The sequence below is a fragment of the Barbus barbus genome (genome assembly GCF_936440315.1).
Source record: "Barbus barbus genome assembly, chromosome: 46".
NCBI lineage: Eukaryota > Metazoa > Chordata > Actinopteri > Cypriniformes > Cyprinidae > Barbus > Barbus barbus.
The window spans coordinates 1,695,548-1,713,344 of NC_136724.1; the positions used below are offsets into that span (position 1 = coordinate 1,695,548).

Sequence of the window (17,797 nt, forward strand, 5' to 3'; positions counted from 1 at the left end):
ATCTGCGCGTTAGCTGCATTTTTGGGTGAATTATTCTTTTAAAAGCCATAAACTATGTGGCATCCAAAAATGATTTGGATAAAATCAGCTGTACTATTACCATCGTTTGTTTGCAGATGCTACTTTGATATTTTGCTTTGCATTCGTGTCCATATGTGTTTTGTGCCACTGGGCAGATTGTCTTTTATAAATGCAGAGCCTGTATTGTCTGTGAATGGGTATAAATCAAGGCAAATGTGGGAATGTGTGCTTAGGACAGTCCTTTTCATTTAGTCTCCATCTGGAATACTTAGGAGGATTTGAAATTTCCATCATGGAGGAAAAGAGCTCTAATATGACTTATGGATTAGGGTCATTGGATCAAAAGCAGGACTGGCCACTCAGGCCATGAGTGATGGGCCGTTTGTGAAAATTCGAAGGAAATCTCCTTTGTCATTTCTCCCTTTACGTGATGGGAAATGGCTGTGCTCGGGATGGCAAGCGACTGACAGCTTAATGATTCAGATTTATTTTCGGAGTGAAGCAGAGCTCTTTTCTTCCTAGTTTAGTAGGAGAAAGTTGAGACTTTTGGATTTTCCAGCCGTCATTTTTACAGGTCAGAGTTCAGTTCAAGTTCAGCACCCGTCCAAACGCAAAGACGGATCTCAAATCAATGATCTGGTAGTCTTAAAGGACGATTACACTGAGAATTATTAAATTGCTGTACTGTTGGTTGCTAGTTGCCGTTTCAGCTGAATCTCACTGTATCTATCAGGTGACGGATCTTGTAAACTTTAATGTGTTCTCTCTCGCCCACTGGAAGTTGTCTTGTAGCATTCTCATCTGCATATTTAAAGACTACAGATACAATTTTGGTAAATGATGAATGTTCATAACTTGTTCACACAAATTAGGTGGGTCATTCTCAAAATACGGTGAGAATCATGCATTACATTAGTCATGAAAAATATCTCGTCTTAACTTAATGAACAGTATATAAAATATTTTAATAAAAAATATGAAATGGTTTGGCCCTACATTGTTTTGCATTTATTTATTGTTTGTTTGTTTTACAGGGTTGAGCATTAGTGCAAGGTCCAACAATTGTGCGTTTTTTTTTTATTATAAAGGTTCATTTAAATCACTGTTTATTGTTTAAATGAAAGATTTTGATTTAAAAAAATTATATTGTACTGATTTTAATTTGCTCAGTGTGTTTTGAGATGATACTGAAAATATTATATGAGAATTTGCAACTAGTGTTACTATGGCTACTAAATCTTCAATTTATAAAATAAAATAGTTATGAAATAATTGTAAAATAAGTGTAAATGCCTGATAAAGTCAATGGAACTGAGAGTTTTAATACTTTTTGGAAACTGAGATAGTGTACAGGACATATATATATATATATATATATATATATATATATATATATATATATATAAATACACACACACACTGGACCACATAACCAGTCATGAAGGTACATTTTTTGAAATTAGGATTTATACATCATTTGAATAAACAAGCTTTCTTAAAATATTAAAGTCTTAAAATCAACATTTTGAGAATGACCAATCTCTGCATTAATCTTTGTGCTGAAATTGCAAATCTGTCATCATATCGTATATCATATCATACTTTATACATTTTAGGCCCCGTTTGTATGCCATACATAATTTTTCGGTACTGAGTTGATAAAATTGCCTGTAAAACAGTATAAAAGCAGATCTTTCAGCAAATATCTGTGGTTTTAGCTCTTGATTCTGAGTAAGAACACTGCTGTGTCTCTTTTAACAGCAAAGTAATACAGTTTCATCATCCATTTTGATTAAACTGAAGACTTTAAGCTTTGTGAAAGCTTTGCCTAGCAACATCATAATAACAGCGCCTGTATCTGGTCGTAATTCAAGGCGTGCAAAGCACATGGGGTCCACTTGACGGATGAGTCACATGAAGCAGATGTTCTGGCTCACTGATGTCACTGCAACACGTCGTCACGCTGCGTTCAGTGCAGCTCACGTTATTCTGCTGCTTTTCCGTCGTGACCGAGGTGATAAGAGTTCATTGAGTCATTCAATGCATCAGCGGTAATCTGACAGCTTGTTTGAAAGACCTTCACACAACAGCTTTCCAGGGTGGATGTATGTTGGCAACATGTAAAGGGGCGTTCACACACAAAGCGATTCGCAACGACCAACAATACAGCAACTCGGTGACCTCTTTATATGTGTGAAAAGAGCGTTAGAGAGTGTGTTTATTCCTGTGTGCATGTGTGTTAAGAGAAACTTGTGTACAGAGGGAACGGTGTTTGTAGGATGAAGGCTGTGCTCTGCTCGCATGGAGCTGCTTGTGGTTCACGTTTATGACCTGACAGAGGATGACGTGCCATAAACCAACCCTGCCAAATTAACACACACACTCACATCTTCTGCTACAGAAAGCTAGAGCTTATCCAAGGACTTCAACTTCTTAATGGCTTGCTTAATGTTGTCAAATGAAATATGGCTAAGAATGAGTCTGATATTCATCACATTATGCAATTAAAATTGGTTTTACCGGAAAGGCTAAGCTGGGGTGTGCTTTCCGTGCAAAACCCACTGCTTAAAGCTACAGTCTGTAACTTTTTTTGGTTAAAAATGATCCAGTGTAACAATATTAATAATTTGCACGGTTTGATGTGATATGAGCTAACCATATCACCGTTTTAAGATTTAATCACTATTGGTAGCGCGATTTATTGTAATGTTTTTCCTCAGTTGGTCAGAACAAAAGTGGCAGATTGTTACTTACTTAATATATATTTGGGTCATATAATCCAAGATGTAGGCTAGAATCTGTGATTCCTAGTACAGTAACCACACCGGTGCAGTGACTGACAGCCACACATACACCTCAAAACATTAGTTTCATCTGTGCTGGAGCATTACAACCCACGTAATGAAGATAATTGTGCAAATAACTGCAATTGCAGGTTTCAAACAGAGATGGCGACAAAGAGGTAAAACTTACGGACTGCAGCTTTAACTACCATAACACAATTCATTATTGAAGAAGTTAACTAGCTAGTCATGACTATTACTAGAAATCATAGCAAGTAGGTCCCACATCCATTGGTTTAATAATGACATCTCGCTCGTCTAATAACTTCTGCGTATTAATCTGTTCAAGACTGAATTAATGTCAGATTATTGGTGTAAATAGCAAACTAGAAGTACTAGTGCTCATTTCGAAAATGTGCACTCTTAAATTTGCATATATTGTTACTTTTGGATGGAAACCTTGCATGACTCACTACTTTTGAGGAATTGAGAAAATCCCTGTGTTTTAAGTAAGTCAGTAAGTGCACTGCATTATGTTTTTATCAGCTTACAGGTTACACAGTGTCTTGTAGCTGTGTGGGTGCTCAGTTTTCCTGTCGTTGAATACATTTAGACAAAATCTCATGTTAAAAAGATGAAGTGCTATGGAAAGGTTTGACAGCAATTGCTAGACTTAGACATTCTTCTCCTCTCCTCAAAATACACAAAACAGCCTTTACAGACAAAGTGTTTCTTGAGTAAAGAAAACACTGTATTCATTTAAGCAACCAGTTATTTAATGTCCATGCATCACAAACAAGCACAAGCCATCTCCAAACTGTGTGGTACTGTGTGGTCATTCAAGATGGAGGCAGGGTGGAGATGAGGTTTTCTGATAGTCACAAGATCTTTTTAATACTTTTCATAGGATAAATATCTGTAAAACTGACAGACAGATAAATAGAGTGACGAAACAGCATTGACTGATGAAAAAAATGTCAAAATGTGAGGTTTCTGCCTGACAATGACGATATATAATGAAAGATATAGATTGTACTGCATGTTGGCTTGCTTAGTTTGCTCAAGAGCGTGAAGTTCACGTTTACTAACAAGAAACTACACTTCTAACCCCAGATCGAGGGTTGTAATTCAACCACAAAAAATTGAGAAGCTGTTTGGAAATGTATGTTTGAATTATGATTTCAGGAAACACAGAATCATTGAACTATGTTGGAATCAATGCAATTTGCCAAAAATTGGCAATATGAAAAATATTAAAGACTCATGTAAAAACAGAAATCCACTACTGTAGCTTGTCAGAACCTAAATATATATATAAAACATGTGACAAATTGAATAATACCCTTCTATTTTTATTATTTCTATTGTTTTAGGAATCAGTTTGACACATATGTTCAAAATGAGCACAGACGCTAAATGAATACTTGGAGTGATTATTTGCACACTAAGGTGTATATCTCACAGTATTTGTACTTGGTGCAAGTAGTATTTATTGCTATTTGTACTTTGCGTTTTTTTATGTCTGGTTCACCAACTCACAATTATTTTCAGTGCTGCAACAGTCTAGTAATTAAGATCCAAAAAGCAGTGGATTTGCCTTGGATGATTCAGAAGACATATTTATGTGTTTGACAAGGCTTTCTGTTATTTAACTGACTCGAGTGGCAAGTTGGTGTAAACCTATGGGACAGTCGGTTTGACCCCAAGACAAAAGTTGTAACGTCCACGTTTCAAAACTTTGCATGCAGCAATATTTCGATCAGTTTGTGAACACAACAAGGGGTTGAGTTTTGCTGGTGAATAGCATGGCTATGATGGTCTATACCAGCTAGGCCGGCACCAAACAAGCACTTACTCGTGCCAGCCAACATGGAAATTCATGCAGTTCAGGCACTTAACACTGGCTTGTTCCTGCGAATAGGGAACCATAATCTTAAGGGTGGTGGTAGTGTTGTTGATTTATGTCTGTATCTCCGTTCCAGGCTGTGAATGACCACACTTTTATTACAACACCAATCCAACATTCAGATCCACACATTTGAACTAATGTACAACTATTGAACTTATTCGCCCTCTTAAAAAACCCCAAGCTGTCATGAATGGTCTCCGCTCTTTCTCTTGCACAGTGGCCAAATATGTCCTAATGTATAGATAAATCAGTCTTGGAGGATCTTAGCGAAACTGCAAACTCTGGCAGTGTTGGAGATACTAAAGTAATTTCTTCCATCTATTGTTCCAGTCACGGATATTGTCTTGGCAGGAAGATGTAAACCGAAGGGTTTTGCTCAGCTTCAGTGCGTTCCTGATGAGCACTGAGTAATGAGTTCCTCTCGAAATCTTTAATCATGAAAACCTCAGACCTCACTTTGGATTTGGAACAAGAGGAGTTTCCTTGCTTTCGGTAATGGTTCAGCAAGTGAATAAGTGATGGGGCCAAAATGTCCGATCGTACTTTTATTGCATCTGTTATAATATTGACTTACAGTGGGAATCGTTGCACCCCACCCTTCTGTGAAACTGCACACCAGCTGGCCGATGGAGCTGACCGTACAGATCTCGAATGCACACAGTCAAGTATGAGCTCGACAACACTGTATTCACAAAATGTTATTTCCTTCTTCCCTTCTGTCCCAGGCAAGGGTAGCTCCAGTATCTCCTCCGATGTGAGCTCCAGCACTGATCATACGCCCACCAAAGCTCCCAAGAATGTGGCTACCAGTGAAGGTAAACCATCTGGTCTTCATTATGAGCCAAAATGCCTGCTTAACTCCCATTCGCCCTTCCTTTCTGCCCTCTCTCTCTCTCTCTCTCTCTTTATGAAATGCTTAACTTTTAGGAGCGAACTCATGTGCTCGTAGGATAACCTGGAAATTGAAAACAAACTTGACATTCCCATCAGAGCGAACTCGTGGGCCGTTTGTCTTGTGAGCGAGCGGAGAGGAAAAATCCCCAGGGCAGGTTAATATCTGGATATTAGCTGCAGGACCGCAGAGCGTGTGTGGCTGTTTTTCTTAGAGGCTCTCTTGAAATTAGGAAAACATCACTGAGATGTTGTTACATTAGGGTGGTGTGGATTACACCCTTTGCATCCCTGTGCTGTACTGTAAAAACAGCTAATAAAAAAGACAGTAAATCTGTTAATCCCAGTTTCGCTTGGCTTATGCATCATAGCTTCTCATGTTCTACAGGACCTCCCCCGCAGATATATTCCACATATTAGATTACTTCACTGTTGTTTTGTAACATGATAGGACTAACGATTACGGCGTTCCTTTTGTGTTCCTTTCCATTACGGCTAACTATTTGATCCGTGTTGTTATATTTATCAGTGCATGTTTAAACAAACTCGTTCATTTATTGGCTCCATAGCCTTTTTAGTTTCATTAGCGTAAATCTTGTCTGCAAAAAGCTTGTAAATATTTTTACTGTGGCGTGGGATCTCCGTCTGAGAACTGAGCTCCACCATCATCTCGCCGCCAACCGCATACGTATGTTGACGAAACGTTTATGCAACGTGTTTTTGTCTCTGGACTATATAATGCTTTACACAATTTACTCCAAGCTCAAGCTTGATTTCACACGTCATAGCATTACAAAACGTGTCAGAGACTGACTGATAATGCAGTGCATAAACCGTCTTCATCTACGGTCTGTTCTCATTTACATATCAATTAGAAAAGAAAAGTGCTGAGCACGTTACTGTCAACATAGCTAGGTCAATAGTTAACGTTTCTTCAACTGTCACCAAGTTTATAGATACATGTAGTTAAAGTTAGAAGTTCATACCTAGCTGTTAACTTATTTTACTAGCTAAGGTAGTTAAACTTTTGACATGTTTGTAGCTAGTGAAATGAGATAAACTGTTTTTATTTTTTACAGCTAATTAAGTTAATTAAACTGTTTACATGTTTATAGCTAGTTAAGGTTAGTCAAACGGTCTTGTTTTTATAGCTAGTTAAAGTTAAACTGTCTACATTTAGTTAAACTTTCAACATGTTTATAGCTTGTGAAATTAGTTCAACTGTCAACAAGACTATAAAGCAAGTAAAAGTTAGCTTAACTGTTTTCTTGTATATAGTTTATATTTAAGTTAATTAAACTATTAATTTAGTTAAACTTTCGACCTGTTTATAGCTAGTGAACTGTTGTTAAGCTAAATAAAATAATGCAAATGTCAATTTATTAAGATTAAAGTTCAACTGTCAACAAAATGACAGTTAAAGTTAGTTATTCTGCCTTCATGTTTGTAGCTAGTTAAAGTTAGTTAACCGGTCTATTATTATTAGTTAAACTATCAACATGTTTATAAAGTTAATAAAACTATTGACATGTTCATAGCTAGTTAAGGTTCAGTAAGCTAAATTTAAATACCTACCGTAATAATATCATGTATCATGTGTTTTAAGAGCACACACATTTGAAAGGGACTCTATCGCCCTCTTGAGTACAGGAGGTTCCTTACAGGTTTTTTAAAGAGTGTGTTTGCAGGCATTTAGACTAATTTACATGAATCTGTTTTTATTTTCATACTGCGTTGAGATGCGTGCTTAAATCTGACATTTAGTTTTAAAGTCAGTATGTGGTTGGGCTGCACCACAGCTCCCTGGAAAGCTGTTTTCCAGGTTGGCACTGTTCTTGTTTCGCTGTTGTACCCACCCTACTCGAGCTTCATGCCAGGGAAGTCGGGTCCAACTCCATATTGTCCCCAAATGGGGCATCTGGTGTGTGTGAAACAGAGCGAGCCAGGTGCTAATAGAGTGCGACCCGTGATTATGGTTGTAGTCGTAGTATTTCACAGTTTCTTGGCTCAGACAGGTGGAATAATGAATATCAACAAACATTTCACTAAGCAACGCCTGGCATTAACGAGGGCGACATAGTGTGCGTGTAAAGCTGTGGTTCAGTGAGGGTAACTTAAACATGAGGGAAATTAAAATGAGGTTAAAGTCAATATTAAAAGCTATGATTAGATGTTTAAGCTGTGTGAAAAACTTGGAAACTCTTGTCCCCTAAACTTAACAAAGAAATAATGTGATCACATAAAAAAAGTTGAAATGTTACGCACACGGCACTGGCCTTTATACATGATAGGGAGCCAGAGAGGGAACTAAGGTATAGTTGCTAAGGAACTAGCCGCTGTTTAAAGTCAACATGAAGCAGCATTCGCATGTGAAGATTTTACAAGTGAATATTCAAGAAGATAAAAAAGGGTGGAACTTTGATTAGGTTGTAAAAAGATGGGTGTCATCAAAAAAAGTCAACATGAAATCAAAACTGAGCTTATTTTCCTGTTTAAGCATTAATCACATTAGCAAAAAAAAAAAAAAGATTTAATTTTTTTTTTTTTATATTTAATTGTATTATTATGTAGCGTATCGAAAACAAATATCCTGAATATTTAGCTCAGAATAAATTAATTTAGCAGTAAAATTCTTCAGTTAGAGCCTATAATCATTCTCATTTATGGTAAAGTATCTTTTGTTGTCTTTGGTGAATCTATATACACAAACACTCACACACAATGTAAAGACCTTGAATCCCTCTATATTTATGCCTTCAGGGAAGGATGGAATCCACTTGTGTGGGACGGTGCTTTCCACAGAATAACAAACACATGCGAGTGTGTCTGAAATGTCAGGATATTTCATATTATCAGTCAGGAGACTGTTTGGCCATGTGTGCTTTCTCCAAGAATGGATATGCCACAAACACACATAATGCCTGGACCAATGACAAACTCTTGGCATTGTGAATGTCCAACTTATACACAGTGGGAAATCATATATGTGTATGTTGTGAAGGCAGTTCACCATATTTTTTCATTAATTGAGACAGAACTTGCTTTTATGGGTTCTATTAAAAACATAATAAATATAAATCCCATGATTGCATTATATTTAAACAAGATCCCACGGTAGTACAGGGTCTAAAATAAACACAAAAGAAAAACACACAAAAAAGGATTAATATATGCATATTTTAATGCAATTATACCAAACACAATTTCATGTCTGCAAATGGTTAATAATGCCCAGCTGAGCTTAACAGGGAACATATTGTGCTCTAAGCAGTATCACTTTCTTCTCTATTTATCATTGAACACTGACTGGCTTTCCAAACTGTGGGAAAGTCTCGACCCAAACCATTAAAATGCTGAGAATGTCTTGTGCCAACCATCCTACCATCACTCATATAGTTCTGGCCTCAAGGTCCATCAGTTTTGGACCTTGATGAATGTAAGAAGGATGATGCTCCTTACTGGTTGATTTTGAAACACTGAGTGCTTCTCAGATCCAGTGCTGTCGAGGTTTGGTAGCGAACACACATTTTAAACACCTGCAGCCTTCATCTGTTTTCCACAATCTCTGAGGCATCTGGTTGTTCAGCTGGAAAGAGGAACAGTAGATAGACCACCCTCGCTCATCTGAACTTCAGCGGATATTTGAGAGTTTATTTCAAAGAACACCATGACGCTAATAAAACCTCTTTGAGCCTACAAAAGATAATGCTCAATGGAACATCTCAACTATCTTCCCATTATATGGAAAACACTTAAAAGTGGGACAATTTTCTAGTGGCGCACAGTGCTTTGCCATCTTAAAAGGAGTCTCCTGTCTCTGTTTTTCAAGAGAAATACAACACAGATTTCTCAGCTTACGAATAGCTCAATTTAGCTCCTTACAAATGGTCAATATGAGAGAGAATTTGACGAGGTGCTTAGCTAAAGTAGTTAAAATGCTCACAAGTCCACATTCCTTATTTGGGATGTGGTTCAAAATATACACTATAAGTTCAGGCCTGGCCTAGGCATGGTTGTCCGTGGATAGTTTTCTTTGGCTCGCCGTGTGTTTGAGGTGTGGTTTCACTACAGATTGTTCAAGGACGAATAAGAGCTGTTAGCACAGGAGGATTATTAACCCACTTTGTGGTGCCACTTGGTCGGGAATTAAACATATTTTTCTACCTCTTTCAAAGAGTCGTATTGAAGTTTTCTTTTTAAAGACTTTAATGTACTATGTAAATATACTGTGAATTTCAGAATTGAACATTTCCTCCCTAGTCCAACAGGACCATTTATCAGAGATTCGGCTCAGTCACAGATTAATAGGCTACAGCTAGTCCTAAAAAACACAAGAAGATTCTGTATTTCTTATCTAGAGTAAGATATATTGAAATGTCGTCAAATTTTCTTATTTCACATGCCAAGAGTGCTTTACATGAGGTACTAAAAATGAAAAGGTTCAATTTCAAGGGTCAGACCCTAGGAAAAAAGTAATATATTTAAAATACATCTATTTCATACCAAGTATATGTTTAGTTGGACTTCTGGTCTACTTTCACACAATTAAAGTGCATTAAGCACATAATTAGTCAATTTAGCAGATTTTAGTATACCAAAAGTACAACTGCAAGGTATTTTTATTAAGTACATAAATATTAAAATGTAGTTGTAGTGTACTTGGCATGAAATAAATGTATTTCAAATACATTTTATTATATTTATTTTTCACTGGTGGGGGAGAGACAATATGAAATAAAATCTGAGAGAGTTAAAACTTTCAAACTTTGAAAACTATGTCAAACTTAAAGCTTTTAAAACTAATTCAAATTGAACTTAACTCTTAAAGCTTTTTAAACTGCTGTCTAAAAATCAACATAGAGTTTGCCCTCACAAACCTTTTATTCAATAATAATTTTTTTATTATTACATATAATAGTTACATATATTGAGTGGTCCAGTACATTTATAGTGTTCCGATTATTTCCATTTGTTACTGTAGTGATCATCTTTTACTGTTACTCTGTGTAACTTACACACAGGGAGCAAAGCGTAAATCCTTCCATATATTGGAATTTCCTTAGAACAAGTTTATCTGAAATAGACGGACGTTCCCTTCCTCAGACAAATGCATGGAGGAATTCCCAGCAGGACTCATCAGCAGCCTCCTCCTGTGCTGCTTCTGCAGGAGTGATATGTGGACTCGTGTTTCTATCTCTCTGTCCACACTGTGAGGTCAACGGAGGTGAAGTTTAACAGTCCGAGGTCTGCAGTATTCAAGCGTTCTCTCTCCTCAAGGGCTCCTGTCATTAACAGTTATTTGTAAACCTCTAGATTACTAACATTCCCTCTTCATATTTTTCTCATCATACAGAATTGCACAATGTGTGAGGTGTCATTGTCAATCTTCTCGTGTGCAGATAATAGAAGCATGAGTGGAAATTTGTTATACTGGGCTTCAGAGACCTGTACTAAGAAGTAATGGGGTTTTAAGTGAAGCCAAGTGACAGCACTGATTACTGATGGCTAGCACTAAATAACAGCAGATTGGACAGATCAGCCCAAGTAAAACCTATTAATCAATTTCTCCCGAATCAGACCGACTGCATTGCCAAAGACTTTCGGCCTATTGCATAAAGAGAGACGTGGGAGAGTACGGCAGATTTATTTAGCTGTGGATTAAACGGTACAATACCACAGTCAAATGTCGTAACTTAAACCTGGCGTGCAAGAGTGTGCGGTTTATGCAGAAGCAGTTTGGTATATCTATTTCTTTGGGACATTTCCTTCATAGATCATTGGGAACTGGCTACAGCGTTCTATGATGCAAACAATTATGGAATCTATCTTCCGATGGTTTGTTGCTTATATTTCAAATGCTAATGTCTTCAAAAACAGTTAAATGACAATGTTCTCATTCAAACAAAATTTTAATAAAAGCATGTGTATCTGTTTTGTTTGTAGTGGACCAGCATGATTAATGCAAATGTGATATTGCTTTAATATAGCAGTTCAATAAACAAGAAGTTAATATTGAGTAACTTACAATTTTGGACACAAAATACATCTTTCTCCATCAACGAAAATGGGTTTTAATGCATGATCAAATCAAGTGAATTATTCAACGACTCACAGAGACAGTTGCTGAATTTGGAACCACATACTTGCATACTACTCGTAATATTTTTGCCATATCATTATATGGCAGAAATAGTAAGAGTACAGTAGTATGCAGGTCCGAATTCAGCAAATCATTTATTTTGTTCCTGAACGAATCAGTGGTATTAAATGAATCAGTTGAGTCAATGATGACAGTCAATTGTCTCCACCTACTGGCGTAATGCTTAAAAATGTCTTGCACATATTCAAGATACCCTGCTAATAATTAATACATCAAATATAAAACTAGGCTTGAAGGTAATGTTTAGTCTGTAGCCTTACTAGCCGAACTTGTCTAATGTTTCTTGTTTAAATCTGATTTGTTTGTATGAAGAACAACAGTTATAACATATATTTAATTATACTCTTTTTGATGTTATCTATAAATGTGTGCTGCTATATTTGTACTGTAGTTGCATTTTTTTTGTGGAACAATTTCTATGTGTGCATTCTTAAGATCTGTTTCTGTCGAATTGACCCTAACAAACTCAACTTCATAACTCAAATTCTACAAACTTTAATCTTTAAACAAAGATTAAATGTGTTCATGTGCATGAATGAATGAGCCTGCCATGTGGGTAATTAATCTGGCATGAAAAACCGTTCACTAGCGACTATCCTGAGCAGTCGCATGAAAGGAAATAGATGGGGAAAAAATTCAGCTTTGGGATTTTAAGAGTTCTCCAATAAATATCTGTCACTGGCAAAACATCTACTATAATAGAAAGAAATATTAGCTCAGCATACCGTAATATAAGCACCTTTTTTGTAGTCCTCTTAATTTGCTTCTGATGGACTACAGGTGTTGCTGATACAATTTCTCCACCTATGTATGTCTACATTAATCCGGATACTGTAACGGGGTGAACGAGACGTGAGACGTGCGGATCCATTTGCAAGGCTTTTATTCAGAGATGTGGTCATAAACACAGGCTGGGTCAAAACATCGGTAAACAAGTATGGCAAGGGCAAGACACAGAGTAATCCTAGGGCAAGCGTGGGTATTTGATTGGCGAACGATATCCAGAGGGTTTGAGAAGAGGGGTAGTCCGATAACTTGAGCAATAATCCAAACAAGGTATAAACAGAGTCTGAACGGCGAGACAAGGGTTAATCCAAGGTACACGCGCAGGAATCAAGAAACGTGGCTATAAACAAAACCTAAATTTAGACTTAGAAAACATGGAAAGGCTCCGTAATGTAGCGATCTCTAGAAGAGCGATAAACACTAGACAGTACTGGAACTAAACAAACACAGACTAGCCAGGCAAAGCAGCTACCACTAGGAGAGTGATAAATGCAGAATAATACTCGGCGATCTGTGAAAGGAAGTCCATGGTATAAGTAGGGTGTGTGATTGTGTGATAGTTCTCATGTGTGAGCGTGTGATTGAGACAGCTGGGTGTACTTAGTGCAATCAGCTGTGTATGTGGAATCAGTGCAATGGATGATGGGAAATGCAGTCCGGTGTAATGCGAGGTGTGAGAGTCAATATGATGGAGAGACGACCTCTTGTGGCAGTCGGACAAAAGACCACGAACCGGATTCGTGACATTTGAAAACTGTATTTCTGTTTTAAAACACACTAGCGTTTTCAAGCATTTTCCAAAAGTTTCTCATCCACACTGAAACATCAGAAAGCATTAAATTTGTGTACATGCTTAAGCCTCAAAAAAGCTCACTGAGACGACACAGACTGAACAGACATGATCCGTTTTAATGCAATTTTATTTAGGAAAATAACTCCTCATTCACTGACGCGTCTCGGTCACACTCACTCACGATTGTATGTCTTATCGCAACGGCCCTCATCATGTTTTGCCGCAAACAGCAATCACGAGTAAATTTTCTGTCATCTTTGCAGGACTGTGATATGAAGTGTACAAATGAACACATCTTTCGCAATAGTGAATAGTGAAAGTGAATAGCCCCTAACAGGCAGATATCTATTGGTGCAATATGTGTCACATGAATAAACATGCATTATTGTTTTCAAAAGCCTCTGTTTTCACAGTACACACTACAATAAGAAAAAAAGTGTTTTCAAATTTATCCACTTCAAAAATCTCCATTTTCCTTGACAAAAACTTTGCCTCTGTGTGGACGGAAGGCCAAAACTGAGAGAAAAAGATGCGTTTATAAGTGTGGACAAGGCCCTAGACTCATGACCAAGTTGTTTTCATTTCCTGACATGCGCACAGGGTAAACCCAATTGCTTAATTATATGTTATTGGGTAGAGCAATCCACAATTTTAAGAAATTTGTGATAATTCCCTGCTTTATTGCACCAAGCAATTTCAAACTTAAAAGGATACACAACCTTGTGTTGTTCCAGACCTGTATGACTTACTTTCTTCTGCAGAACACAAAAGAATATATTTTGAGGAACATCAGAGTCCAAACAACATTGAAATCCATTGTATGGATAAACACACTGAGACATGTTCTACAGAAGTGAGAATGTCATATTGGTTTGGAATGAGTAAATGATGTCAGAACGTTCATTTTTGAGTGAATCAATCTCCAGACAGCCGTTAGCTGTCAAGTTTGTATTATGAATGCACTGGGCAATGAAACGTAAAGGCTTCATTCAGTCAAATTTGTGGTTTTGGCTCTCGTGCACCTGGTTCAGTCAAGAATCGAACCTTATGTTCTCTGTTTCACCTAGACCTGGAGTTGTGTTTGGGCTCTTCAAAGGAGGCACCCTGTTGGTATGAACTTCTCAATCATTAAAAACACAACTGTAAAAATATGTAACTCCTTTCCCTCTGATTGAATCATCACACGAGCAGGAGCTGGGTTTTGACGGAGCCAAGTTTTGGTAGAACTTCACGAGGCCTTACCCTTTCACAACGTATGATTCAACACCTCTCCGTAGAGGAACGCAATTTTAACTGTGAGGTTCCTAAACAACAAACTTTTACGATGTGCTTGAGGATAATAGTTCATGGAATGTTGGAGCGTGGCTTTCTCTCTGGTTAAACCGGAATCTACGGACCGAATCTGGACAACATAGCATTACCTCATCAATCCCTCTCTTTCCAAATCAGAGGGCTTAGTCAGTCAGCCCTCCAGATGTCCATGACCACATTACAGCAGTTGCCACAATTTGCTTCTTGTCATAACTATATAGTGCAGGGGGCCTTCCCAGAACATCTTGCAACCCATTATGACTGTTTGTCTGTGATTTGTGTGATCTGCGAGTGTTTAACTGTGTCTGCTGTGCACATGTCTGGTAGATGTCATTAAGTTTCAATCTTTAATATTCCAGGCAAGTTGCTCAATAACTTTTGATAGCCTGTATTTCAAGGTGCTAAATGATACTGCAGTGCCATGATGGAACTCGGATGGAGCTTGAGATGTTAAACCAATGATTAGGTGTAAAATGGACCAGATCTGCTGGACTGGGTCTTGAATGGTGAAATACAGCTTGGGAGGGATGTAAAACATAATAGTCTGGCAGTAGTGTTGCTTTTGCCCTTATATTTCTGCTGCATGTAAAGATCTATGAGCTGTGGAGAGGAGAATGGGATGGATTGAATGTCCTTGCAGCAGATTTTGTAGGCCTTGGAGGATGGAGGAGGTCCTTTGGGTATTTTTGTTTTTCTTGGTGAACTCTCCAGAAGGAGGACAAGCCCTGCTCGCACATGCTCAGTAAAGACCCATTTCCCCTAGAGTCTCCTCTATTGAGGATTTGAAGGGAGATGCTGACTGTGTTTCAGTGAGGCCTTCATTGAAGACCTTTTTCCATGTTTCTGTCTCAACATCCAATTATTAGCTCATACTTATAGAAGTCCTCAAATCATGCAACTTGTTAAGATGACGTGCTATTTCTTCTCTAAGTAAATAAATTGTGCCAGGTGTACAATATAATTGGCAGAAAAATCCCATAGACTTGCATTGAAGACCTGGATATCCTAGAGACTTGAGTGAGGACCAACAGAACACCTTAAAAACTGCATAGCAACACTACAGCAGCTCCTTAAAGGGGTCATGAACTGCCTTTGTTTTGTTTAGTTTTTTTGTACTGTTCTCTGAGGTCCACTTATAATGTTATCAAGATTTTTGCATCAAAAAACATCGTAATTTAGAAGTAATAGGCTAGTAGTAGGTTTTTAACCCCCTCATCAGAATGCTCTGTGTGAATAGGCGTGGAGGATTGTAGACTCAGAAGTAAACGCCCACTGATATGACTGGCTAACCATTGTGTATGATTGACAGCGTACATTCCTCATAGATGGATGCTGCTGTGATTTTGATCAAAAACCCCCAAAAAAGTCAATACATATCAAACGATCCGTTTAACAGACAAAGCAATAGAGATCACATAATGAAAACAGTTACTCACACTCACAGTTACGGCAAAACGTGTTGCGATATTACTGTTGGATCCTATATAGTCTCACAGCATTGTCTTTTAGTTTCAATCTTTCTGAAAATTCGGCACCAAATTGTGCCTTGTTTGTAAACGAATCCACGGTAAAATGAAGTGAACAAAGGGCCTAGGTTCTTACTGATGTTATCTGGAACTTCATTAAAAATAAAGTTCATCCACTCTTTCCTAACATTGGGATCAGAAGGATTGCAATGCAAAGAACGCTTTCCACAACTTGGCACTGCACAGCGTCTTGTTGTCTTCAGAGCATCTTTATCGTTTGGTTTCTGCACAGACCTGCACATTCACCTCTCTTGTAAACACTATATGGGTGGGGCTAACAAGCCGTGATGTAGAATCGGTGGGCGGGGCTAAACAGGCTGCGATGTAGAAGCAGGTGTTGATCTTCTTCTGTGGAGGTGGTGTTTATCCACGCTATTACATCATAGAGTAGAACATTCCACAAGCTGTCGTTTTCGCAGACTGGCTTCAATAAAAACTGTCTTTAGACTAACAAGAAAGTTTTGAGTTCTGAAACTTATAGGATGTTTTTATAGTACAATGACCTCTTATATGTCAAAAGATGTCAGTCCATGACCCCTTTAAGGCCTGTTCACATCAAGACAAAAATTTGGTGAGGAAATTCACTCTGAAAACTGGCCAACCAAAAGGATTTGCACTTTATTGCCCAGAGCTGCTACTGCTACTGAAAACTGTGACTTGTGGCGTTCACAAACAGACTGTTTTGCTAAATGACAGTGAATAGCAGAGGAAGAATCTAGAACCGGCGCTCTTGTTTCTATACTCTTGCTTCTGTATTTGGTGTTGTTTAATAGCGAAATACAAAAATCTGAATGGCTGTTTGAAAACATGTAAATACTGTTTGACTCCCTTTTTTCTCTGCAATGAGAAAGTTGTGCAGGATTGCTTTGTTTACCAGAGTAACTGGGGTAAACACTGTAGTAGTTTTTTTTCTATCAGCGCCACCTACTGTCAGAGAGTGAATTAGCATTTTCATTAAGTCTGTCTGATGTTTTTTAACTCATTGGCCTGAATGAGTGAAAATCAAATTAAACTTATGTGACTAACATTTGTGTTTGTATGAACTGGCCTTTACTTTCATATTGGCAGTTTTTTTGTTTTATTTATTTATTTTTATTTTTTGCATGTTCCTGCTTGTTATGAACCAACAACAAGTGGTATTAGCTTTCTTCGAGGCACTTACAATGGAAATTGATGGGGCCAAATATTTAAAGCTTATCACTTTTAATTAATTTTAAAACAGACTGTCCTCCTCCTATAGGTCATTTGTCCAAGCAGCTTATTATTATGACCTATATTTATGTTTTAAAGTTAAGCACCCTCTAGCTAGTGTAAACATAATGACAGTGTCATCAAATAAGGTATGACTGTTGTTACCAATGATAATGCAGGTTCATTTAAATGCAGTCTGTGGACTTTTTTACCCACCATTTTCCTATTTCCGATTCACAACATTTACATTTATGCATTAGGCAGATGCGTTGGAAACCAATTTACAGTGGGTTCCCTAGTATCAAACCCATGATTGTTGTACTGCTATAATGCAATGCTCTTCTTGCACTATAATGCTGATAAATGTGCAGAATGCATGAATAAGAACGTTTCTGTGGCATGTCCTGCTGTCGGTAGGGGCACTAA

The 17,797-nt window shown here is 37.7% G+C and overlaps 1 protein-coding gene across 1 annotated transcript in view; it reads left to right on the forward strand.

The window, feature by feature from the left end:
* LOC306864601 (F-box/LRR-repeat protein 7) overlaps window positions 1–17,797 on the forward strand; it is a 39,155-nt gene that overhangs the window by 3,667 nt on the left and 17,691 nt on the right. Inside the window, exon 2 of the mRNA XM_079408714.1 lies at window positions 5,439–5,528. Coding sequence (XP_079264840.1) covers window positions 5,439–5,528 — 90 coding nt within the window. The remainder of the gene's footprint in view (window positions 1–5,438; window positions 5,529–17,797) is intronic.